Source organism: Dunckerocampus dactyliophorus, chromosome 5 (genome assembly GCF_027744805.1).
Source record: "Dunckerocampus dactyliophorus isolate RoL2022-P2 chromosome 5, RoL_Ddac_1.1, whole genome shotgun sequence".
Classification (NCBI taxonomy): Eukaryota; Metazoa; Chordata; class Actinopteri; order Syngnathiformes; family Syngnathidae; genus Dunckerocampus; species Dunckerocampus dactyliophorus.
The window spans coordinates 22,350,328-22,376,631 of record NC_072823.1 but is presented as its reverse complement, the minus strand read 5'-3'; the positions used below and the strand labels follow the sequence as shown (position 1 = coordinate 22,376,631).

Genomic DNA, 26,304 nt, shown 5'->3' with positions numbered 1-26,304 from the left:
GGGCGTTGAGGGGATCCAGTTTGGTGGCTGCCAATTGCTTCTTTTGCAGATGATGTGGTCCTGCTGGTTTCATCGGGCCGTGATCCTCAACTTTCACGGATCAGTTTGCAGCCGAATGTGAAGTGGCTGGGATGAGAATCAGCACCTCCAAGTCTGAGTCCATGACTGTCATCCAGAAAGGGGTGGACTGTCACGTCCGGGTCGGGGATGAGATCCTGCCCCAAGTGGAGGAGTTTAAGACCTTGAGGTCTTGTTCACGAGTGAGGGATGGATGGAAAGTGAGATCGACAGGAGGATTGGTGCGGCATCTGCAGTGATGTGAACTCTGCATCGGTCCGTTTTGGTGAAGAGGGAGCTGAGCCGAAAGGCAAAGCTCTCAATGTACTGGTCGATCTACGTTCCTACCCTCATCTAGGGTCAGGAGCTTTGGATAGTGACCGAAAGGACAACATCGTGGGTACAAGTAGCCAAAATGAGTTTTCTCCGTAGGGTGGCTAGGCTGTAAGCACTGTCATCCGGTAGAAACATACATTTTCTCATCTCATCCAGGAGATGCAATAAAACAATAAAATGATCACAACAACTAATAATCTGTCCAGCCATCAAACCACCAGCCACATCACAACAATCCCACTGTGAAACACAGGCGAAGACAAGGTAATCAAATCTGTGACGCACGTTAGCTGCACAAAACCATTTTAAAAACAAGCGTCCATATGCCGATGCAAAAGCAAAAAACGCTTGGAGTAAATCTTACACTGGTATGCAGGTGAAAGACAAAGCTAACATTCTTGTTCTGTGTGCTCCTCAGCATCCTGAACATCATTTCAAACTGATTCCATTGTGCAGCAGCATCAATCTCTTATCGTCATCATCATCATCTACCAAGTCATGGCTAGTTAACCAGCCAGGCGGCGCTCGGCCACCGCACTGACTCGAGCCGTCGAGGCTTTCAGGCGGGAAACAAAAGAGCCAAGCAGCTTGTTCTCATTCAACAAAGGCAATTAGAGAGGCAGCTTTGAACAATCACAGAGCACAGACAGAGGGCAGCTGCCATGGCAAAGTGTTCTACATATTTCTGGGATAAGACAGCGCTTCTGATTTGGCAATACCACATTCATTAGGGAGATTCATCATTACCGAAATGGCAGCATGCTTGGAATGGTTTGTGGTCCTAGCGAGCGCACAGGTGCGTGGACTCACCCTGAGGGCCTCGATGACTAGGTCGCGGGCCTCCAGCTCTCCCTCCATGATGCTCAGCAGGGTCAGCAGCTCCGGCTTGCTCAGGTTATCCATGTTGAAATCACATTTCTGGAACAAGGGACACAAAATTAAGTAAACAAAAACTCTAAAGGTTCCTTTTCTTGTTTTTATCACAAAAATGGAATGGATCAATGAGCTTGTTTGGAGCCATCCGGTCTACTGTGATTGTTTCCACAGAGAGTTCCAGTACAGTTTTCATTTGCTATGGTATGGTACAGATGGGTAGTTCCTGATCAGGTTTGTGTTTCCAGGCAGGATGGCAATAACTAAGCAACAAAAATAATGGGACATTATAGCAGCATGACATCATATTTCCATTGTTACTTTTTCCCCCCCTTTACACTCTTAAATTCCACTGTAACACGCACATGACAAGTGTGTCAATCAATCAACGCACAGCAGCGTGTTTAGGTGTCTGCTTCAGCAGAATTTGTGTGTGTGTGTGTATTTAGCCTTTTTACCAAATTAAAAAATACATAAAAATATCAAAGGGGTCCCCCGCATCCTTTGATTTTCAGTATGCGGCTCTTGGTGGAAAACATTTGGACACCCCTGATTTAGAAGAAAAAACTCCATTAGTGTGTGGCACTATTTAAGTTGGCAAAATTATCTATAGCTTACAGTTTACTTATAAAAGGGGCAATCCACACAGAAACATTTACAGGTCAAAACTAGTGGTTGATCAATTATCGGCTGGGCCGATATTAGGAATTTTTACGTATATCGGCCTTTATTTAAATCCAATATGAAGAAATCAATTTAAAACTGAGTTATTTCAGCTCAGATGCAGCCATGCATCTCTCTCTGTCTCTCTGTCTCTCTCTGTCTCTGTCTCTGTCTCTCTCTCTCTCTCTCTCTCTCCTGCTGCAACTTCTTATTGATGTGTCCAGCATTGCTCCACCCACGGCGCCATCTGATTGGTTAAGCAAGCCACACACACGTTAGTGGCAAATCTGAAGCGGACATCTCACAAGTACTACTAACGTTACAGTGAGCAGCAGAATAAAGTAAGAGTGGTGCAAACACTAGCAGAAGTTCTGCTAGTTCGTAGTACCTCCCGACATGTCTGTGAATTACTTGAAAGAAGGCAAACAGTCCATGGTAGTAAAAGCATGTGTGTGATTGAGCGTGTGTAAAAAACTCAATTCACTTGTTTTATTGGAGGGAAGCACACCAAGGTGGAGGCTGGTTAGCATACCATAACATTAGTTCGCCGGTCTAGCTATAATGCCTCAGCAGTCTATGTATTAGCAATGGAGAGAATGTATGCAATGTGGAGAATGATGTGCATTTGCGTGAAATTCACATGAAAAACTCGACAGCTCAAGACTACTACAATGACGTAACGTTAAGAACGGAGTAAACACAAGGGACAGCTTTGCTAGCTCGTAGTACGTCCCGATATGTCTGTGAATCACTTGAAACAATGCTGTTGGTAATTAATGTGGAAATGTCTGTGATTGTAGAAGCCTGTGTGTGTGATTGTGACAGAGTAAGAAATTCAATTCGGTCTTGTTTGGTTGCAGGGAAGTACGCTAAGATGAAGGCTGAAAAAATTCAGTTAGCTATCATACAAGTTTTTATTTAACTTTACAAGAGTTGCTGCTGAGCTTGTAAACTCCCTGTACTTTTTGTTGTGTTTGAATTTAAAACAAAGATAACTTATAATTAAATGTTACTTTATTTACTGTGGAAACATTTCAGGGAGCTATTTATTTAAGTTTTTATTCAACTTCTATGAGATGCGTCTGAGTCTAGGAACTCCATGCTCTTCTGGAGCTATTTTTCTATTTCTTTGGTTAAATAAACATAATTTAGCCAGTTAAACAAAGTTAAGTGTCTGTATTACTCAAAATCTTTTATTTTTACACTTTTACTGCAAATGAATAACGGTTCTAAATATCGGTTATCGCCCTCCTTAACTACTAATAATCTGTAACGGTATCGGTATCTTGAAAACCCCATATCGGTCAATCTCTAGTCAATACGGCAAAGTATTTTATCGTTTCACCTTTCATCCACACGGAAAATGCGTTCTGGGTGCCCTGAAAACCGTATTTTTTTTAAAAAGGCTTGGAAAATCTGAATACGCAGGCTTGTCATTTCCGTGTAGACAAGCAAACTGCTGCTTCATAAAAACTATGACGTCACCGACCCATCGCTGTCACGTAACCAGAAGCGAGCTTTGACGACAAGCCAACAAAATAGCTGAATATTTCCACTGACACGACTCACCACGGTCGACATTCTCCTGATATTTTTTGTCTTATACGCTAAAATGGCTCGCAGAAGTAATTCCACTTCATCGTAAGTCTACGACACAACGGACTTCCGCACATGCATTCTTTCTTCTTCTATAGTTGGGTGTGTAATGTGGTTCTGTCTTTGTATCTGTTTACAGCTCTACATGAAGGTGTGCCTTGTTTATTACATCGTTTTTACCCAGTGATCAATTCCCATCTGGATACAACTACCGGTATTTACTAATCCGGCACAGTGTGAGCCCAAATTTTTTTCAACTTGCCAAAAAAATAGTCCCAGGAACGTTTCCATGTGGACAGAGCCTTGAAGGGACTATGTTTGCAAAACAAACACATTAGGAAGTAGTTTACCAAGGTTGTAAAGGCGCAAAAGAACAAAGGTTATCTTCTGCCAGACTGGTAAGTGAACTATAAAATGTCACGGTTGTTAAATATAGCGAGTAAAAACAATAACGTTTTTTGCAAAGCTGATGATGAAATGTTCTCATGTTGGGACAAGAAATAAAAGAATCCTAGCAACATCTCATAACATGTAGCATTTGACAGAACATTCAATGATTTGACTACAATCAACTCAACTTTGTATTACATGACAATCTCACCACATCCTCCCACGCCTCATACTGCTCTAATTAAACGCAGCCTTCAAATTAGGCAGGATATCTCGTCCTACCGCACAGCGATTAAAAGCTAATTACATTTAGCCAGGTCATTAAGCATGTATTTGGTCAGCGGCCGCAGGCTAGCGAGTGAAAATGATTGTAATCTGGGCTGACCACACAACTTCTTGCAACAATTAAAAGATTTTTTCCGGTTCACTTACGAAAGGCAAACAGTTTGTGTGTTGTTTCTAACATGTTGGTACTGCAGGATGTCAGCTTGGTTAGAAACACAGCGGTCTTTTAAAGCTAAATCCTACTTGCCTAACTTGGAGTACAGACGCCACAGAGAAGAGAATTCCTAATAGTGACTTGTTTCCATTCCCCGGAACGACAAGTGTTGTTGAGTTGTGAGCTACGTTCAACAATAACCAAAGAAGGCAGGAGAGGCAATTGAGTCTCAGGTCCTGCTGCATATCAAGCAAATTGCTACCTAAACATTCTGCTGACGTCCTGATGTCAAGCAGCCATTTAGCAGTGATTTACATGTCTACTGTACAGGGGGACCGCCTCAGCCAAGATTATTCAATTTCTTCAAGGCTCACGTCCCACTAACAAACCAGAGAAGAATTGTGTGTCCCATTGGGTCAATTTGCTATTTAACTTTCTCATCCATCGCTTATCACAAAGGTTTGTATACCAATCTACATTGGGCTGAAAGGTTAGATCGCTTTCATCACAAAGTTGAGAAGGAACAGCTGGCAAATGTTTTGGTTGGTGATCACATCAAGCTTTTACACTATTACAAATGTGTCAGGTCAGCAAAGCCACCACTGATTAGCAGTGAGGAACATCTGTTGAAAGTTAGAACAAGGGTCAGCTATTAAATGTTATTCTTGATTTGTAGGAGAAAAATAGCAGCCTATCAACATGAGAAAGCAGTCCAGCACATGACAAAAAAGCTCACAAAGGTAGCAAAGTTAGTGAAATGCTAACATCACCAGCATGGGGAACATCACTCCATTCGTTTTACATCACTGTCTTGTAGATATATTGTAATGTTTACAACATTGTCCGTTCATTCTTGCTTGAAATTTTTACTTTCCGATGTGAATGCATCCTGATGGCTGATTGGATGAGCCGGAAAAAAAAGGGGGAGACTGCTGCGGATATATCACTACTATGATTGTTTTGGTGTGGTGGTTAATTTAAAAAAAGAGATTGTTGATCAAACACCTTAAAATCTTATACTGTAGTGCCCATAGTCAACTATCACTTAATCGATGTATCTGCTTTGAAAAAAAAATAACAAGAACTAATCCCACATTTTATGCAGTCATAAAAATATTGTCTCTGGGAGTCTTTTTTCCCAGAAACCTTTTTACCTCTTGGAGAATTAGTAGGACGGCTGCTGCCCGTCATGAGGCCTAAGGCACTATGAGAAGGAGAAGAGGTCAGTTTCCTCCTCTGGCATTTCTGTACTGTGAGCAGGTGAGGATGGCAAACTCTAATTTGTTCCAGCGAGTGCCGGATGCCAAGGGCACGAGCGGCCCAGGCTGGCATACAGTGCCGCACTGTTAGGGCCCAGCCCATTTAATGAGGCAAACGTGGTATCACTGGAAGTCACCAGGAACAGAGACACGCTTTCTTTGAAGCGCTTCCTTTTCTGCCCTGCTAAGGCATGCCAGTTGGCTTTTCAGAGGCATGTCCATGCCAGCACTAAAATTGTTTGACTGGACAGCCTGTAAAGACGAATAACAAGAACCAAGCTGAAAAAATGGCAAACTCATCCATCCAGTTTCCTGTTCAGGCTCTGGGCAGGCCCTGAAGTCTAGCCAGGTTGACTTAGGACAAAAGGCTGACTACCACTGTGGCCATTGCACAGTTGGAAGAGGTGGACCTGGGCCTGGCATGCCTGCTCATGCACTCACTTAATCTGGACTTCTTGCATAATCCTCACACCCCTTATGCAGTACATAATAGAAATAAGCAAAGCAACTCAAAATAAACTAAAAAGACAGTAATGTTGCAGTATTAGTATAGTATTAGTAGTAGTAGTCGTAATAGCTGTGTCATGAAAATGAGAGATGAGCAGTATGAGTGCGGACCAGCAAAAGTACAGGTTACACTTCTTCCTCATTCTTGAGGTAGTCGAGGTCAAAGGGCAGATGTTTTTTGTCAGCGGTCTATTAGGACAAACAGTTTTCAGTGCAATGTGTGACATGTCAAACCCTAATGATTTTTAAGGTGCCTGACTATTAAGGGTCAAAGTTCAATATGTTTTCGTCAAGCCTCTCTTGACAGCAAATCTTTAACAGATTTTGACAACCCTGCGCCATTGTTTTAACATAACTGTAGTGTTTACTACAATTAGTTGCCCATTGCACATTGAGAGTTTTGCGAATAACCCAACTATTGTTTCTGAGTAACCCTACAGGCTAAGTTAACAAATGCTGTGTCTCAAATGGATACTTCCTTCAATACACTTTATTAAGTGTACTGTGTACACCAGGGGTGCTCACACTTTTTCAGCCTACAAGCTACATTTAAAATGACCAAGTCCCAAAGACCTACCTGCTACTAAAAATGTAATATATATGAGTATTTATGTACGTTGCTCATGTATATCAGGGGTGCATGCACTTTTTCAGCATGCAAGTTACAAGTTGACATGAATGATCTATCTCTTACTATAAAACATACAACATATATATGAAATCTAATCGTAAACTTAAAAAAGCCCCTTCTTCCATCGTCCCATACAGTTGAGAACGTTTTGACACCTAATTAAAGACACCTACCACATTCATTTGCTGAGGAATTTGCATAATGTCCCTCATTGGGTGCAAAGTGCAGGTTTGGATTGCAGTATTAAAAGTAAATAATTCATCATGGCAAGCTATAGCAACCTTTGTTCATCCTGATTTTGTACTGCATTTTCAACTAATTTTTTGTGCTCCTTGATAATGTATTCTTAATTATGTCCCATATTAGTTTATACCTCATTCCCTTACAAACAGGAATCTAGGAAACCTCACCTGCACTGTCCAGGTATTTATTTCACAGTCATACTGGTTGAATTTTTGGCTAAAAAGTTACTGAATCGTTTTGGATCATATCGTTCTAAATGAACCAATATCGTCCCTGAATCGTATCGGCAACCACGAATATTGATATGAATCGAATCGTTATTCAAAATAGTTACAACTTATTGTTACACCCCTATACTTTTCAGTTTGAAAGCCCTTAAGCACTCAGAACACTAAGGAGGTTGTGTTTCAATTGGCGCACCTCCATACTTAACACTTAAGTGTACTTACACAAATGCTATAAATGGTAATAATGCTCCCTTGAGTTGTTGCAATTCACCATAGAAGTGCGCAACGACAGTGCAGTGGAATCTTAACATATTTTTCGGTTTATGTAAAAAATGTACACCGCGTCTTGGCGCATTATTAATATATTGCATGACTATGTTTGTAACGTATTTTTATTCACAAAACATCCCTGTTAGCATGGAAACCTAAACTAGAAGTCATTATTCCCAGCTCCTATCGCTGGTCTATGACATCAACAGCGGTAGACTCTGTCCATGTCGCTATCTTTGACTCATAGCTGTCTTTGTCAACAATCAAGTCTTTAACTGCGGTAAAGGTAATGTTAAATGTTCATTTATCCCTTTCATCCGTCATGTATATGTATTTATATGCATTTAAATTTTTTTCTGCATGTAAAACTGTAATTGTAAAACTAAAAAAAGTGTTTTGTGTTTACATTTTTGGGTGATCGGAACAGATTTATCGGATTTAATTATTTCTTATGAGAAAAGTGTATTTGGTTTGAGTTGGACCTTCTGGAACAGATTAATGACGCTAACCAAGGTTCCACTCAACACAGTAAACTTACTGAAGTGAACTGATGGAAGCATTCCACAGCATTAGCTTTGGTTCTCAAGATTTACCACTGAAAAGTCTGTTTGGTTGCTTCATAGCTTTGTGCTTCCTTTCTAGTCAGGCCTCTTTAGGAGTGTTTAATGTAGCGCATCTCACTACGTAACTTAACACAAAGTACATAAATTCAAGCAAACCAAATATCTGCCAGGCACATGTACAATGATAAATTAGAAGGAAGTGACCAGCACTGACCCCCTAACCCCTCTGTGCACCCGCCCCCCAAACAAGAAACTTCTCCCCCCACCTTAAGCCAGCTACAGAGAGTGTAATGGGGACGAGTAAAGAGCAAAGTGCTTTATTTAACCACAGCAGGCATGGCGGTGGGTGGCTTGAACAGGGGGATGGGTTCATTCAGGGTACGGAAACCCCTTGTTGTCGGCCCAGAGTAGCGGCAGAGGAAAAGTGCGAGCTGAAGGAGGCCTGACCGCCATGTCACCGGTGCACCTGTTCGCCTCGCCACCAAACGAAAGTGGCCTCAAGCGGGCTCAGGAGAGGTGGGGGGGTGTTGGCTGACATGGTACTCCCAGCTATGCCAGCTGAGTCACTGAAATTAAGACCAATTTAGAAAGGTGTCTGGTGAACACCCCACACCCCCTCACACGTACTTTCAAACCTCTTCCACCTCTTCAGCCCAAAACGCACCTTTATCTTCACATTCAGACGCTCAGGTGGCATTAAAGAGTAGCGGAGGAAGTCCTGACTCCTCCCCCCTCAACCGAAAACCACAGAGCTCAGAAAAATCTCAAGTAGGTGCATGTAAACGAAGGACGCTCAAGCAGATCGTCACGCCAAACTGAAGAAATACCTTGTCTAGTGGAAGGCACTTCAGCTTCAAAACCAGAACAATTTATTATTTCAAAAAATATATCAAATGTCGTCGGGCTAGCTTATCTCCTGCATGGAATTCAGTGTGTTTGAGTAGCCTCTTTCACACAGAAAACACCCCAAAACTGGCATATCACAGACCTAAGAATTGTTTGTTCGCCTGTGCCTTTTACACAGAACTTGCCAAAAGCAGGATATTACCAGATCTGTACATCAAGGCAGCAGGGGTTCAGGAGGTAGAGCAGGCAGTTTGATGGTTGGGATCCCGCTTCCTCCAACCCAATCAGTGCTGCTGTGTCCTTCAGCAAGACACTTCACCCACAGGTGCATTAATGTGGATGAATGTTTGGTGATGGTCTGAGAGGCTGTTGGTGCCAATTGGCAGCCATGTTTCCATCAGTCTGCCACCAATGCGTGACTGTGCAGTGAATGAATAATGCGATGTATAAATTCAATCAATTATTATGACACAATCAGATCATTAACAGTGCCAACGTATAATAGTATACTTAACGAACAATTAAACTTCACAGCATTGCAGAGTACCCTTCCACACAGACTGCGTCTCGCCTCTGTTACACTCTGAAACTACCCCCTGAGCCGGACAATAGCCACATCAACTTTGACACGCCATTCTGTGTAGGTGCCGTTCACACAGAACTGTGACACAATACCAAAAAAGGGTTTGAAGGGCAGTGCGTCTATGTGTTTGTGTGTGTGTGTGTGTGTGTTCCTCCATCATGGGACGAAGGTTGGGAGAAGCCTTGAGGCGAACAAAAGAAATGTCCATTATGAAGAACCGCAAAAGCAACGCGCGTCATTTTGTGAGAGTGGGGAGGTGAGCGCTGCTGGGGTTCTGTCTGGCTCGGTTCTGGTGGTCGTGCTAACACCGAGCATTGAGCTTGTCGTCTCCCGGACATTGTGTCGAGGACCCCGGCGGTCACCGCTGGTGCTGCCCGCCACATCTCTCTTGCCCCCAGAAGCTTCTGAACAAGCCGACAAAACCCAGCCAGTGTGGCCGTGAGCTCCACGAACGTCACCGTCTCTTACCGTGTCGACGCCTCCCAGCACGGCGGCGGCGAGGGTTTGTACCGGAGGAGGCTGCTCTCCGCTGGCTCCCTCCGACGCCATCTTCGTACTGTGGCGGTGTGCTGGAGCGTGCCTCCTCCGCCTTTCGTTAACTAGTTCGCTGCTGGATCGCAGGCAGTCACGTCAAGAGCGGCCATCGAAAAACTCACACGACATGTGTCACAGTCGGGAGATAGACGAGGGTCGCTCCGGGGGCCGAGGTCGACAGCTTATCGCCGTGAAGAGCCCGCAGACAAATGACGATGGCGGACAGTGGACGGACCAGTGGAGGGGTGGGAGGCTTGTGGAGGTGGGCTCGTGGAGGTGGGCGGGGTCCGAACAGGAGGACAAGTCCAGATGTCAAAAGTGTCCTCCATGACTGACAACAGCATTTGTCATCACATCATCACTAGTGAAATGTGACTACAGTACTATCGTAGTAGTATAGCATAATGTTGTATAATATAGCATGGTATAGTATAGTGAGTGTGGGCTACTGTAGTATACATGCGGTCAGGAGAGGCAGGTGAGTCTCTGACAAAAACGATACCATAAAATAAATGTGTCTATTGAACTGTGTTATTAATGTATTTTCTGTATGATTTCAATAGTTTTTAACAAATTTGCAAATTTCCTGATCAAAACCTAAAATGAGACCACCGTGAACGTGGCTTCTCGATTTCAGGAAGGAAAGTTTCCTCTTGCTTCAGGCAAGCTTTTATTTATAACTTGGCAGCAAAACAGAGCAGTTGAGATTAACAGATTAGCATGTCTAGCCCTTCTCCCGCATGTGACACACACTTCTGCCTTCCTTACCGCGCTCCCTCCACATGCCCAAGGCCAAAGGTCACATAAGTCCCCTCCTTTTCGTAGACGTCTCAGGCAATGCTTGTAACGTTTTCTCTCGTAAATTTACGACTATATTCTTATAAATTTATGACTTTATTCTCATAATATTACAAGTTTTTCTCATAAATTTGACTTTATTCTCAAAATATCTGATTTTTTTTCCTCAGTGTGGCCTTAATACTATTAGCACTGCGTAGGATAGTGGAGTGTGGTATGATTTAGTATACACTCCTGAACAAAATCTTGTTCAGTTGAAACCAATTGAAAAATTGCTAGAATTTGCATTTTGCACATTTGGATCTTAATGAGGTTTTAGGTAGAGCTACAATGTGCAAGAACAAGAAGGGGGAGTGAGACGGAAAGCATTTTGAAAAAGTATTTCATGGAAAGCAACAATTAAACTGAAATAGGCTGTTTATCAGCTGATCAAAAGTTTAAGACCATCGCTCAAAAAATAACAAAAAACTCTCCAAACCAGAACAAAAAATGTTCTCAGTAGAACACTAACTTGGGCATGCTTGATGCGAGTGTTTCCAGGAGGCTAGTGGGAACATTGCTCCAAGTGGTGAAGATGGCTTCACAAAGGGCATCAACTGTCTGGAACTGATGGCCATTTTTATAAACTTCCCTTCCCTTGGTCAAGTGAGCATTGTGAACTGCAGTGTTGTCCTGTTGAAAAACCCAGCTGTTACCACACAGACGAGGGCCCTCAGTCATGAGGGATGCCCGCTGCAACATCTGCACGTAAGCATCCGCTGTTTGATGACCCTGCACCACCTGAAGCTCCAGTGTTCCACTGAATTAAAAAGCACCCCAGATCAGGATGGACCCCCTCCACTGTGCCGAGTAGAAAACATCTCAGGCGGGATCTCCTTGTCATGCCAGTAACGTTGGAAGCCATCTGGACCATCAAGGTTACATTTTTTCTCAGAGAATAAAACTTTTTTCCCACCTTTCAATGTCCCATGTTTGATGCTCCCTGGCGAAGTCTAAACGGGCAGTTTTGTGGCGTTGAAGGAGACGAGGTCTTTGAATTAGTTTTTTGTTTTTTCAAGCCTTTTCCCGCAGATGCTGTCTGATGGTTATTGTGTTGCAGTCGGCACCAGTAAAGGGCCTTAATTTGGGTGGAAGACCGCCCTGTGTCTTGATGGACAGCCAATTGGATCCTCCGGCTCAGCGCAGGTCTGATTTTTTTGGGTCTACCACTTGACTTTTTGTTCCATAATGCTCAGGATCTTTCAAAAAATGTAGAATGACTGATTTACTGCACCCAACCTCAGCAGCAATGGCACGTTGCGAGAGGCCTTGCTTATGCAGCTCGACAATCCGACCACGTTCAAAAAGAGAAAGCTTCTTAGCTTTAGCCATCAGGAGGGCATGACAGTGTGAATGCCTGACAGAAAATGAACATTTTGAGCAGATTTTGGCTTTTATAGCCTGTGGTCTTAAACTTTTGATCAGCTGATAAACAGCCTATTTGTTTAATTGTTGTTTTCAATAAATTACTTTTTCAAAATGCGTTTTGTCTCACTCTCCCTTCTTGTTTTTGCATATTGTAGCGCTACTTATAACCTCATTAAGATCCAAATGTGCGAAATTCAAATTCTAGCAATTTTTCAACTGGTCTTAAGATTTTGATCAGGAGTATAGTGTGGTAGAGTAGGATATAATGCACTGTGTTCCAAATTCTTATGCTAAGGATATTTTTCTCTGATTGTGCTAAATAGTAAATATTACAGTCATCATAATTTTCAAATCATCAACCTTTAGAGTACAATTTGAATATTATTGAATGTACCTCCCAATGAGAACGGTATTTTTTTCAAAAATAAAAACTTAAAATGCACTGTTCCACATTACATTTCAAAAGCATCTCACTGGTTAAGAACCGAAAATGAATTTGCAGCATTGAAATTGAATTGGCAGCAGAAGGAGTTCATATTTACCGAAAGCAAAAGCTGCTGCAATCACTAACATTTTAACAGGCCAAGTTACATGTTAACATAAGATTCCTTCTTTGATATAACCTTCACAATTCTTACATTGAACTGGTAAGTTTTTGGAACGTTTCTACTTGAATTTCTTTGCAAGATGTTAGAATAGCCACCCAGAGCTGCTGTTTGGTTTTGATCTGCCTCCTACCCGCATAGATTTTTTGCTTGATAATGCTCCATAGGTTCTCAATTGGGTTGAGGTCAGGAGGAAAAAAGGGGGCCAAACCATGAGTTTCTTTCCTTTTATGTCTATAACAGCCAATGACAGAGAGGTATGGTATTCTTTGCATCGTGAGATGGTACATTGTCATGCATGTAGGTCATTTTGCCACAGAAGGTACAGTTCTTTATATTGTACCATGGAAGAAAGTGGTTGGTCAGAAACTCTGCATACTTTGTTGACGTCAGTTTCACACGTTCATTTTCACACCTAAAGGGCCTACCAGCTCTCTCGACAATGATTCCAATCCAAAATATGACTCAGCCACCTCCTTGCTGACATTACAGCCTTGGTGGCCATACTCTACTTCATTCATCCGGACCACCCAAGGTGGCATTTTATGGTATGGTGGTGAGAATGACTGTTCCAGAGTGAAATTAATATTGTAGCATTGTATTTAGTATTGAGCCGCACGGTGGGTGAGTGGTTAGCATGTTGGCCACACAATCAGAAGATCGATTCTCAGATTCAAATCTCTTTTTGGGCATCTCTGTGTGGAGTTTTGCATGTTCTCCCCGGGAGTGTGTGGGTTTTCTCCGAGTACTCCAGTTTCCTCCCACATTCCAAAAACATGCATGTTAGGTTAATCAGTGACTCTAAATTGTCCATAGGTATGAATGTGAGTGTGAATGGTTGTTTGTCTATATGTGCCCTGCGACTGGCTAGCGACCAGTCCAGGGTGTACCCCACCTCTCGGCCGAAGTCAGCTGGGATGGGCTCCAGCATACCCCTGCAACCCTAGTTAGGACAAGCGGCAGAGAAAATGGATGGATGGATGTATTTAGTATTGTCTGAATATCAACGAAATATCCTTTTGGAGTGTCCATGTCCTCAGCAAACCAAAAGCTCAGTGTTAATCTTTCATAAGAGTTGAAATCTCTCTGCCATGGATCTGTTTATCCCAGATAGGCAGTGAGAGGATGGAGGCCTCAGATCCCAGATGTGGTTTTAGGATTAACGGATGCTGATCCAGAATGAGGTTAGTGTGTCTCTATATAGGTCAAATGTTGCACCACTGACAGTCACTAAGGCTTTTGTAAATATGACAACTTCACTTGTTCACACCATTTGTCCTTTTGAATTCACATCTTTCCCACCAAGATGTCTCTTTCCTGTTCGTGTGTCAAATCCCCAAACGGGTGAGGCCATTAATCTGTCCTCTCTCCTCCCGCCTGAAAGGAAGCTCATCATTGGAAAGTGATCGTGTTGAGATGTAGCGCTGGCTGGCACACAAGGACGCCTTTCTTTCTTCCCTTTGATGTAGTCAGCTGTCACATTGTCAGACAATGTTTATCTTGTGTTGTCCTCTTCCAGGACACCTTGTCAATAACTGCTGTGATTTACAGTCCAGGTAGACACATAACCTTTCTGAAGAACAGAAGCAGGGATAAAAAAAAAAAAGTGTCCCCATGTGACTTAATGTTTGATATGTGACATAATCATCATCTTACAATGTTCTCACAAAGACTGCTTTCCATCATGTTGGTTTGTGGCTTCCTGGTTTGGACCTCTTGTAAAAACACTGTGAACCTGTCTGTTATTCATGGGTTTGATTTGCACTGCAAGCCGCCAGCTGAATAGCCCTGCAGTAGACCAGAGGGTGAAACTACAAGATGAATATCTCAAATCCAGTGAATCTACAGACAGAGCGAGGAGGAAATGGAGCATTCCGGGACGAAGGGAGATGGGAACTGCGCCACATCTCCTCTCGATGGTCCCTGAGGGGCTGCCAGGTTCTGAAGCAAGCCTCTGTTCAGTCTCTATCTTTGCTGATCAGACGCTGCTCTGTCTTTCTTTTTTTGGACTTTAGAGCGGACTTCCTTCCCCACAAGCTGCCTCTGTGGACCAACATCTCATAACCGTGGATCTCAGAGACCAGGTGTTCGCTCAATGCTCAATGACTGCTGCCTTAGCACATTAGTTATATCATTCTTTGCTGGACTACATATGGACTGTACATGGACGTCGTTTAGGACTGGCTTCTCCAAGTCCACCATGGTTTTTCTCGTTTCTCCTGTTAACTTATTTGGTGTATAGTTACAGTATGTGCATTCCTCCACGCTCTCTGCGTCTGTCCGTCCTGTCCAACCAGATTAAGATCCAGGTCATGACCCTGAAACCTGGCACCAAGCCCTTTCGGAGAGCGACTTGTTCAGAACCTGCTTTGACTTCAGATGCCAAGATGAGTCATTCGGAAAGTTGATGACATCAGCGGTGTGTGTTGTGTGTGGTGCTGTCATCCCCTCTGGAACGCCGTTTGTCCCGATGTAGACGTGTTGCCAAGGTGTCACCTGGATTAAATGGTAGTGATGTTCTGGATGGAGTCCAAAAAGTCATTCACATGTAGACAGGCGAACAAGTACGGTGGCCGACAGTTTGTTGCTGAAACTTGCAGCAACATCCAAACACAGAAATGATCCAAAACCAAAAACACACAAACACCATGAAATGAACAGGAGAATTAGCGAAACGCTGCAGCCTCAAAACAGAAAAACGGGTGGGGGGTGCTGGAGTGGGGGAGGTTGATTTTGGCATTTGCTGCATTTTACTTTTGCATTAGTTTTTGATCCTGCAGCATTTATGTGATTTTTTTTTTTTTTAACTTGCAACATTTCCTGTTGCATTTGTTTTGGGATTGTTTGCTTCTGTATGCCCCCATACAAAAGTCATGAGAAAAGCAATGTACTGCACACACTTTGGTATCTTGCCTGGTCAGTCTGGGATTTTAAGCAGCAAACATCCATAACATTAACTAGACTTTTTAACATGACTGTTTCTATGTATCCATTTAGTGACGTAAGAAGGTGAAGGTATGACAGAGCCTTGTAATGACTACTGTATACAAAGTAAGAATAGTAAATGGAGGTTTGGTCTTGGTTTTCATTAAATGTGCACGCCACAAGAATTTAGTAGACTGGTTTAGCATTTAGCATCATGTTTTACCAAAAAACAGGCTACAGATTCTAACAACAGTTGCAGACTCTTTACACACAAGCGCATAACACAAAGCTGAAACAATTGTTTGCATTGTTCTCTCCCAGCACTTCCTCTATACGAGACGCCTCCTGTCCCGGGGCGGCGCAGCCTGCTGACAGACGACCATTGACCTCCTGTCTGCCTGTCAATCACCATTACAAACATGGAAGAATGCAGACCAGTCGGTTTTTGGACGGCTGACTTCAGATGTCGTCAGACGTCCCCACAGAGGAACGTAATAGGTTAGAGGGTTCTTCATATCAAACGGCATCACTTATGACTGAATATCCAGTTATATTTTTAGTCAGTCAAAATTAAATACGTTTTTTGTTCCCGAAGTGTTTTCTAAATCTGTTATGACTTTTGTACTGTTGTCACAGTACCTGCAGATTCTTAGGCAAATTCTGCTCATTTTTTTTCTCGTCAGGTATCAGGTGTTTAACAAAGCGTGCAAGTGTCTCCCCCAAGTGGACGATAGAGGGATTAACTAGTGTTTGAATCGTTAAGCAAACCAAAAAAAGTCATTTTAGAAATCAGGTGATTTTCAAAAAAACAAAGATTTATAATGAAGGCCCGTGCTGCTTGTAAGATATCTAAAAATCATTTGTAAAGAATGTCCAGGGAGAAAAAAAATAAAAAACTTATGAAAACGTGATTATGCACATGAATTTTTAATACATTTATGGCAAAAAAAAATTACGATTGCATATGGCTGATGGGAATTGTGATGTTGCCACCTGGTGGAAGACAGAAATATAAATAGAAAAAAGTTGGTGACTGTAATGGACAAAAACATTTAACTTAATGACGCAATGTTTTGATGATTTTGAAATTGTAAGAGAGAAAATATACACATTTTGTGTCAGCCCTGTGATGCATTAAAGATGTGTAATCAGCCTGCCTCACGTACTGTGTTGTCTTACCACTCAACACTTGTACAACGTGTTCAGTCTGGCAATGTCGTTCTTGCTCATCTGGCTAGCGTTGCCAAAGCTGACGTTGGGGTTGGGGATGGGCTGCATGGTGGGCTTGTTGTTGCCAGAGAAGGCGTACCTGTAGTCATTGAAAACACAATTAACTCTTAAGTCTGAGGGGAGTTTTTGTTTGTGCGATCAGGTCACCAAAACCCTCCGAGTATGCCTTTATGGACCTTGACAGAAGAGAAAATTCTCCAAAGTGTTCCCGCAAAGTTGGATGCATGCATATATATATATATATATATATATATATATATATATATATATATATATATATATATATATATATATATATGTTTAAAATATCATGCTAAGATGAATGTAGATTGAGGGACTCCAGTCCAATCACTCATTCATTCATGCAGCTGTGTTTGTGGAGGGTAATATAAAAGGATCCAAACAAAATACAAACCTGTGGTACTGCATGACAGAGTTGTAGTCATATGGTGTGTTCATGTTGAGAGTGTTCATCTTGTCAAAGGCGTACTCCCAACCTGAAAGGAACATCACATCAACACAGCATATACACTACTCTATATTGTACATACTGTACTATATACTTTATACACTGTATACACCTGGGTGTCCAAACTTTTTCCAGCATAGGTCTCATCCAAAAATAATTAAGGCTGCTCCGATTTTATGCTGCAGATTCCAATACCAATCATCCATGAATGAGATCGGCCGATACAGATACAGATCACATAGATTAACTGTACATTTTTCAATTTATTTATGATGAGTGCTATTGGCCAAGGCTGCTATTAGACAATTCCAAGGGCCCCGACCAGTAGGTAATGTTCATTAAACCACAATACACACAAGACATAGTATAATGACGACAATACACTTGAAAAAGTTAGTACGTACCCGATGAACGTAATATTCACTTCCCCGTGGGGGAAAAAACAGCTGCAAAGTAATTGCATTGCTTGTTTGTTTTAAAAACAAAATATCACTGTGGTAAAACGTCACATTTGAAGTCCGAAAATGAGAAGCTAGGCGGATAATTCTAGCTAGCTAGCTAGCTAGCAAGCCAGCTGCGAACAGCTAGGCAAACATGTAAAGATAGATGCAAGAGAAGTCGAGCACCAATTGGTTTGACACACTGGCATCGATTGGTATAGCCCAGGGGTCACCAACGTTTTTTCTTGCGAGAGCTACTTTTAGAAAATGAAAATGGCCACGAGCTACTCATTTTTGTAGAAATGATTTTCATACCTTATTTCAACCCAAACAAATCAAATATGCTTGTTTTACCAAAACATTCACAAAATGCTGGTATCCACAACTCACATTTTATGTTTCAGAATACATTTCTTTCTAGTGTTCTCACATTATTAACTGAAAACCTGAATGAAAAGCAGGCGTGCGGGCGCCTCATGTGGTCGTGGGGGGCTACCTGGTGCCCGCGGGCACCACGTTGGTGACCCCTGGTATAGCCTGTGTCAAGCTGTCAAACTAGTATGACTTTTACAGCCTAGTCTTGATTCTCACGGCAATACGGGACAAAAGTGCGTTTCTTGTTGGCTCAATACGGGTGTTGTCAACCCTACGTGACACAGCACACATGCACTTTCATGTCATCAGGCGCGGATTTAGAGGGGGGTGGGGGAGCAAAACCAAGTGTTTATATTTTTGTTGAGTATATATATATATATATATATATATATATATATATATATATACATACATACACACTGAGTTGTGTGTGTGTGTGCGCGCACTGACCAGACTGGATGTTCTCCCACAAGATTCTGATGTGGCTGTCCCTATCGGAGCGACACTGCTCGTGGTTGAAGCCCAGAGCGTGCAGCAGCTCATGCTGGACCGTGCTGTGGTACATGCAGCCCTGACGGGCCAGAGACAAGGTCTGGCCGTTCCCACGGCGACCCACATATGAGTAACAGCTGGGGGCACACAAGAGGTTAGATATACTGCAGTAGGTACTGTATCTACTAGGTAGGTAGGTAGGTACCCATTGTTGGACTGAATGCTCAAGTAGTCTCTCTGGTTGGTGCGTAAGACAAAGCGGATGCAGGAGACAGACTCGAAGGACGTCAGGCCGCGCTCAATGATGGAGCGCTCACGAGATGCTGAGGAGGAAAGTGTCACCAAACATACTAATGTCATATCATCACTGCCCGTTTTAGTACTTGAAGTTAAGTATTTGCAAATGGGTAGAGTTCTCACAGTAGTGTGATTACAAACTGGTACCGTATTCATTACAAAATAGACTACTCAGTAATAATGTCACATGGTGCCGTAGTAAGATTACTAGAATGGTATCCTGACAATATTGATCATAAACTGGTAGAGTAAAAATGGGAGAGCATTCATAACAATGTCATTACAAACGAGTAGAGTACTTGCAATAACATGACTACGAGATGGTAGAGTACTCATTGTGATTACAAACTGATAGTGTATTCATAAAAAAAAAAATGGTAGAGCACTTGCAGTAACATGATTGATTACAAACGAGTACGGTACTCACACAGTACTCTATACATGCAGGCAGGGTACTCACTGTACACTGTCTTTACAAACTAAAAACCAGTAGATGACTCGCAGTAATGTGATTACAAGATGGTAGAGCACTTGCAGTAATATGACAAGATGGTAGAGTAGGCTACTACAAGTAATGTGACTACAAACTGCTAACTTTTCATGACAAGGTGGCAGAGTACTGGCAGTAACATGATTGCAAACTAGTAGAGTACTGAGAGTACTCTCTATAAACAGAGTACTCATAGTACACGGTAATGTATTTACAAACTGTACAATCTAGTGGAGTCGCCGCAGAAAAGGGATCACAAGCTGGCAGAGCACTTGAAGTAATATGACAAGATGGTAGTGATTACTGATAGAGTACAGTAGGTGAAGTACTGTGACAAGATTGTACAGGGTGGATCAAAAAAAGTAGACTCTCCAAAAAGTAGCCACTAAAAGTTACAATTACATATTCTCAAGAAATTTCTTGATTTGCATATGTTGGTATGGACATCATCCTTCCGTCCATACCAACATTTATTGCATAATTGCATGCAGGACAGTAACAGTTCGAACGAACCCCCCCGCGGGCGACCAAAGGTCCGCTTTTTAAAAAAAAAAAAAAAAAAAAAAAAAAAAAAAGCTGCCATCAAGGTGTGCAATTGTAACGGAGTGTAGATGTGCTGTGATAAATGAAGGCAGAAGTGTTGCAACAGCGCCTGTTGCTGGTGAATAGTGGCATGTGCAAATTGCTGCAGGAAGTGCTCACAACTGTTAGGAATGATGGTGAGTCACGTTTTTGCACTGTCCGGGATATTTGGTGATTTAATGTTTGCTGTGTGTTTATAGTTTGTCATATACAATGTAATGTGCATTTGATAGTGTTCACTAATTGGAAAGAGCCAGTCTGCACTTTTGAGTGAAGTTTTATAGACTTTAATGCAGTTTGGAATCTTGGAATCACATCAACTTGGAATCATTTATGTGCAATGTAGATTATCCCGTGACCAAAGTCGACGCTCACCTGTCATTCCTCTGTAAAACTGTTGTTACAGGTAATATTCTATGTCATTGTGACTCTGTTTTCAATATGCTGTTTCTACTTGTTGCTACTTTGCTCATGCTAATTGCTGTGCCTCATTTAGTATCGCACGCTGTGCAGCAGCAGCCATGTTGGCCACGTGAGATGTGTTCAGGGACATCATGCAAAAGAAGTTTGAATGTGTTAACTTGTCCTGTATTGTAAATTGGATTACAAAATATTTCATTGTATTAATATCAGTGCACCTGTGAGACAAATTATAAAATGTGAAGATAATTTTAAAGGGGAATTAGAAAGGGCTAGCCAACCAATATTATATACCATCACAACCAATTGGAAAAATTTTCTTTTGTTTTGTAAATTGGAATCCAAATTGCTGTAGAAAGTGCTCAGAACTGTTAGAAATGGGACATGATTATCCCGTGACCAAAGTCGACGCTCACCTGTCATTCCTCTGTAAAAGTGTTGTTACAGGACACACTGCCATTAAAAGACATCCATAATCTACCTGACTGGATGTGATTGCATTCAAGTGACAGCATTGTGGAGCTGCATTCCCCCACATCAAGTTGTGGACGGTCACACAATCCCGTTCACTTCCCCAACATCAGGGTCCTCCTTCAGGTGGCCTGTACCATCCCAGTAACATGGTGTGAATGTGAGCCAAGTGCCAGTACCTTGAAGCGTCTGAACACCTACATGAGGGCCAGTATGACGCAACAGCGGCTGACCTCGCTGGCACTTCTCCACATTCATGACAAAAAGGTTATCAACCCGGAGGAAGTGGGACATATTTTCCACGACACATCCAAGAAAGATGATGCTGAATGAGCGATAGGTAAGGCTGAAACACATTGTAGTGATTCATATTGTGTAGGCCAGTCTAAATAGCATCCACCACTGAAGCCATGGCATGCTCAGTCGCCCAGTAAACTGATTAACTTATCTAAATAGGGCAAGCTTGATGTTGTCATTTTGCCCTTAAGCTTGTCATTTGGAGGAAATAACGTTTTGTCTGTCCAAAATATGCATCAGAAAACAGTTTTTTCGGGCTCCAAATGCAAAATTTTCCCTGCTCTGGGAGGGGGGACACCCCCCTCCTACACCTTCCCCCCAATCGGTCGCTTCGCGCTCCCTCGCAAAAGGTCCGTTCACTCAGATTTTTGAACCCCCCCCCCGCCCCCCGAAAAATACCTGGTTACGGACCTGATTGCATGCATGACGGAGCAAAAAGCCTGTTTTCCGGTGGGCAAAAAAAAAAAAAAAATTCCTCCACAAATTAAAGGGTTCAAATTTAAGGAAAAGTCAAACTGTGACGCACAATTAGAATGTGCGTTCCTCTACGTTGCGATACCCAGATTATTCTGACAAGACTAGTCTTCTCGGAAATGGTTCAATTGTTGGACTGTACTTTTTCCGCAACATCATCAACGGTGACCATGGGGACCATGTCATTGCTTTGAACCGCCCAATGGAATGGCCCCCTGAGGTCACCTGATTTGATACCGCTGGACTTTTTTTCAGTGGGGCCATCTCAAATCAAAAGTGTATGTGACACCACCACATGACCTCCACGACACTGATCAGCGAATCAGAGCTGAAGTTAATATCCTCCGGAGGGACCGGGAAATGACCAGGTGAGCAGTGCAGGACATGCGGAGGAGAGCGCAACTGTGCATCTGAAGAAATGAAGGTCATGTTGAGGACTGAGTTGACAAAAACGTACATCCATTACCCCAGTGCAAATAGCGTAGAACAACAAAAATTTTCATTTTGCATCGCAGTTGAATACTTGTCCTTAAATTTTAGCCCTTTCATTTTTTGCCCACCGGAAAACGGGCCTCAAATTTCATGAAAATATTCAATTGTAACTTTAGTGGCTACTTTTTGGAGAGTCTACTTTTTTTTTTATACACCCTGTAGAGTACACACGGTAGACAGTTATGGCAATACAAACTGGTAGAGTAGCTGCAGCAATCAGTTGACAAGCAGTGCGATTACTCACAGTAATGTCTGGCGATGACATAAGGTACGTAGACATTCCCGTCGCTGGATTTGGGCCACATGCATCCTCTGGAAGTGCACTGGTCAGCGTTCTTCTCATTGTCTTTGTCATACGCGATGTCGTCCATCACCAGAGGCTCATCCTGCGTATGAACTGTGATAATGAACACTCGTTAGTCCACTCAACATTGCAAAACACATTTACCACAGTAGTTGAATAGTCATATAGACTTGTCCACCAGTAGCAAGAGCAAGACCACGTTCCTTACTGGAGACATTGTCTTACCAACATCTTTGTTGGCCCGCCATAGAAGCTCAGACACGGAGAGATCCTGGATCGGTAAAAGGGGGCATTATCATCTTTGCAAAAGCTGAATGTTTGACTTTTACGCAAACGCGTAGAACAAGAAAGGAGGAAACTGACCTCCTGCGTGGCCCAGCCGCCTTGTGAGGCCACCAGCAATGTGACGAGCGAGAAGATGACCAGCGTCATGGCGTGAGGTGTGCGCATCACCGCATGCTGCTGCTCTCTTTAAAGCCTCCATCATGTGATGAAGGAACAGGAGCGATAAGACGCGATGTTGCCTTGAGAACATACGGCTCATTCCCATCTTCTCCACACTGAATATTTTTAGCTCACATGGGAAAATGTCCACATGGCTCTCAGTCTAGTTCATTATCAGCTGTAGTTTACACAAACTACAATAATTCCATTTGTATTGAGATTTAACCTCATTCTAAATGACAGGGATGTAACAGTCAATTCAATTAACCAGTATTATAGTCGCCATGTGTGTGGTCTACATACAGTAGTGTGAAACACAAAATGCAGTTTTTAAATGAAACGTTACTATTAAGGGAGAAAACCTTCCAAACGTATATGGTGGCCCTGTGTGAAAAAGTAATTGCCCCCTAAACCTAATTACTGGTTGGGCCACCCTTAGCAACAACTACAGTCAAGTGTTTGTGATAACTTGCAATGAGTCTCTTACAGCGCTGTGGGGGAATTTTGGCCCACTCATCTTTGCAGAATTGTTGTAATTCAGCCACACTGGAGGGTTTTCCAGCATGAAGTGCCTTTTCAAGGTCATGCCACAGCATCTCAATAGGATTCAGGTCAGGACTTTGACTAGGCCACTCCAAAGTCTTTATTTTGGTTTTCGTCAGCCATTCAGAGGTGGACTTGCTGGTGTGTTTTGGGTCATTGTTCTGCTGCAGAACCCAAGTCTGTTTCAACTTGAGGTCACAAACAGATGGCCGGACATTCTCCTTCAGGATTTTTTGGTAGACAGCAGAATTCATGGTTCCATTTATCACAGCAAGTCTTCCAGGTCCTGAAGCAGCAAAACAGCCCTAGACCATCACACTACCACCACCATATTTTACTGTTGGTGGTATGTTCTTTTTCTGAAATGCAGCATTACTTTTACGCCAGATGTAATGGGACACACATCTTCCAAAAAGTTAAACTTTTGTCTCATCAGACCACAGAGTTTTACCAAAGGGGATCATCAAGATGTTTTCTGGCAAAATTGAGACGAGCCTTAATGGTGTTTTTGTTCAGGAGTGGTTTTTCCTCTTGGAACTCTGCCATGCAGGCAGTTTTTGCCCACTGTCTTATGGTGGAGTCATGAACACTGACCTTAACTGAGGCAAGTGAGGCCTGCAGTTCTTCGGTTGTTGTTGGGGGGTCTTTTGTGACCTCTAGGATGAGTCGTCGTGATAATTTTGGTTGGCCGGCCACTCCTGGGAAGGTTCACCACTGTTCCATGTTTTCACCATTTGTGGAAAATGGCTCTCACTGTGGTTCTCTGGAGTCCCAAAGCTTTCGAAATGGCTTTATAACCTTTTCCAGTCTGATAGATCTCTATTACTTGATTTCTCATTTGTTCCTGATTATCTTTAGATCTCGGCATGAGGTCTAGCTTTTGATGGTCTTTTGGTCTACTTCACTTTGTCAGGCAGGTCCTATTTAAGTGATTTCTTGATAATGACAGGTGTGGCAGTAATCAGGCCTGGGTGTGGCTAGAGAAGTGGAACTCAGGTGTGATAAACCAGAGGTATGTTTTACCGGGGGTGGGGTGCAATCACCTTTTCACACGGTTTGGATTTTTTTCCTCCCTTAATAAAAAGTTTTATTTAAAAACTGCATTTTGTGCTCAGTTGTGTTGGCATTGACTAATATTTACATTTGTTTGATCTGAAAGTGTGATAAACATGCAAAAAAAAAAATCAGGTGGGGCGGGGGGCAAACACTTTTTTACACCACTTTACTTGCTCAAACATTGACCTTGTGTGTGTTTTTTAATTAGCTCACGATGGCAGTAGCAGCATTTGAAGTATGAGTGGTCAGCATCCAGCAGCTTTTTTTTTTTTTTTTTTTTAAAGCTTTTCATGAAGTTTAAAAGGTTTGTTGTGTTAAACTTTTATCGTTTACAATTAACTCAGTGCTACTAATCCTGGCTCAGCAGTTTGCTCCTTACCACTACAGCATTGTTCTGTTGCTGACTTGTGCAATACTCTTAATTACCATGTGATCAAAGAGCTACCTTTTTTAAAAATAAACTCTCATGTACTCCAAATGATTCAAGTTAAACTTTTACAGGAGCTAATGCGTTTTTCCCATTTAGGAAATAACAGCCTCTCTCCAGTTACGGCATGCTTATCCTCCTCCTGTCCTCTTTGCCATTTATTTATACTGCACTGTACTTGTAGTCCAAGTCGAGAGCCCAGCATTGCAATGCCACCACGCTAGCAGTAAAAAATAGTTTGGGTATTTTTCTTTTCTTGTAAGTAGACTGTCAAAGTCAGGATGTGAAGCAAATACTGACACCGATTTAGGAGTGGAACCGGTTTTGTGTAAAAGGGTTCAAATAGGATCCCGAGTCGCATTTTAGCCAAATGAATGAATGTATTTATATTCTATTTATACATGGTCACAGTTGTTTAATGAGTACAGCATAAGGACGGATGGCCTTCTCTACCAGCTCCTGCTCCTCCGTCTGTGTCAAACCTTTTGGGACAGGGACCAGCCAGTACCTTCCGTTGTTGTGCTTCTCCCTGTACGCTGGGTTGTTGCGGTTCTGCAAAACCACTTGGTACTTTCTTCCCGTTTTTTTGGAGGTGAACATTTTACTGTAGTCGATGGCGTTGTGCATGTATGGCGTGGAATAAATCCCCCTGCCGTACTTCTGACCTGGACCCGGCTGTGGACACAAATGGGGTTGGAGCAAAAGGGGGTCAAACTCTGGCAGTGACTGCAGGTGAGGCACTTTAAAGGAAAACTTTAAATGTTAATACAGGTTGCACATTGAAGGGGATTAAATGCCTTCAAAAATTGTTTTCATACTTTTTCCAGTTACCATTAATTTTTTTTTTACTAAAAAACATCTGTATTCTTACCTTTTATTTGTATATGAAGTGTCAAGTGTCAGCGTATACACAAAGAACCTGAGCATTCTTTTTACTTTGGCTTGGTGAGTGGATGTGGCACTTCCTGTTTGTTTCGCCATAATGCTGGGTTAGCAAGCAGCATTTAGCTCTTAACTCTGCTGCCCCATTAGCTAAACACTAACCTGCAAGACAGCAGTATATACTACGCAACACGCTGTTCATGAACGCAAGTAAATGCATCCTAACAGGATCTTATCAGTGGTAGAAAAATGTTTCTAATTGTATTAAATCATGTTATTACCGCCTGTCGCTCACGGAGTTGCATTGCAAAATGGTACAGGATGAATTGTGTTCATTTCATTTACAGTTCAGAGTGGATTTTATTTT

General features: G+C 42.4%; 2 protein-coding genes across 8 annotated transcripts in view; both read right to left on the bottom strand.

Annotated features, from left to right (window-relative positions):
* The window catches only part of cttnbp2 (cortactin binding protein 2), a 67,284-nt gene extending 57,008 nt beyond the window's left edge, over window positions 1-10,276 (bottom strand). For 6 of the 7 annotated variants that reach the window (XR_008570532.1, XM_054777797.1, XM_054777799.1 and 3 more), the window contains exons 1-2: window positions 9,952-10,274; window positions 1,204-1,311 (exon numbers count right to left, since the gene is read on the bottom strand). Coding sequence is in view for 6 of the 7 variants with exons in the window: in XM_054777797.1 (XP_054633772.1) it covers window positions 1,204-1,311; window positions 9,952-10,032 (189 nt within the window). In the remaining variant the exon portion in view is untranslated. Of the gene's footprint in view, window positions 1-1,203; window positions 1,312-9,951 lie in introns of all 7 variants that reach the window. The other variant, XM_054777802.1, reaches the window with a different exon arrangement.
* Window positions 10,277-15,023: 4,747 nt separating this feature from the next.
* LOC129181307 (high choriolytic enzyme 1-like) lies at window positions 15,024-23,020 on the bottom strand. The gene is made up of 8 exons (XM_054776348.1): window positions 22,949-23,020; window positions 22,811-22,856; window positions 22,526-22,678; window positions 18,964-19,081; window positions 18,717-18,895; window positions 17,398-17,479; window positions 16,932-17,061; window positions 15,024-16,745 (listed from the first exon to the last, which is right to left on the bottom strand). The coding sequence occupies exons 1-7, from the start codon at window positions 23,015-23,017 to the stop codon at window positions 16,935-16,937; spliced, it is 774 nt and encodes a 257-aa protein (XP_054632323.1). The 5' UTR covers window positions 23,018-23,020; the 3' UTR covers window positions 15,024-16,745; window positions 16,932-16,934.
* Between the last annotated feature and the right edge of the window lie 3,284 nt (window positions 23,021-26,304).

Excerpts from the sequence above, each read along its gene's own strand:
- LOC129181307 (XM_054776348.1), bottom strand. The coding sequence starts at position 23,017 with ATGACGCTGGTCATCTTCTCGCTCGTCACATTGCTGGTGGCCTCACAA. Across the intron at positions 19,082-22,525 it reads TGTCATCGCCAGACATTACT|CATCTCGTGAGCGCTCCATC; the intron begins GTGAGTAATCGC and ends TTTCCTCCTCAG. Across the intron at positions 17,062-17,397 it reads TCTGTCATGCAGTACCACAG|GTACGCCTTCTCTGGCAACA; the intron begins GTTTGTATTTTG and ends CAATGACTACAG.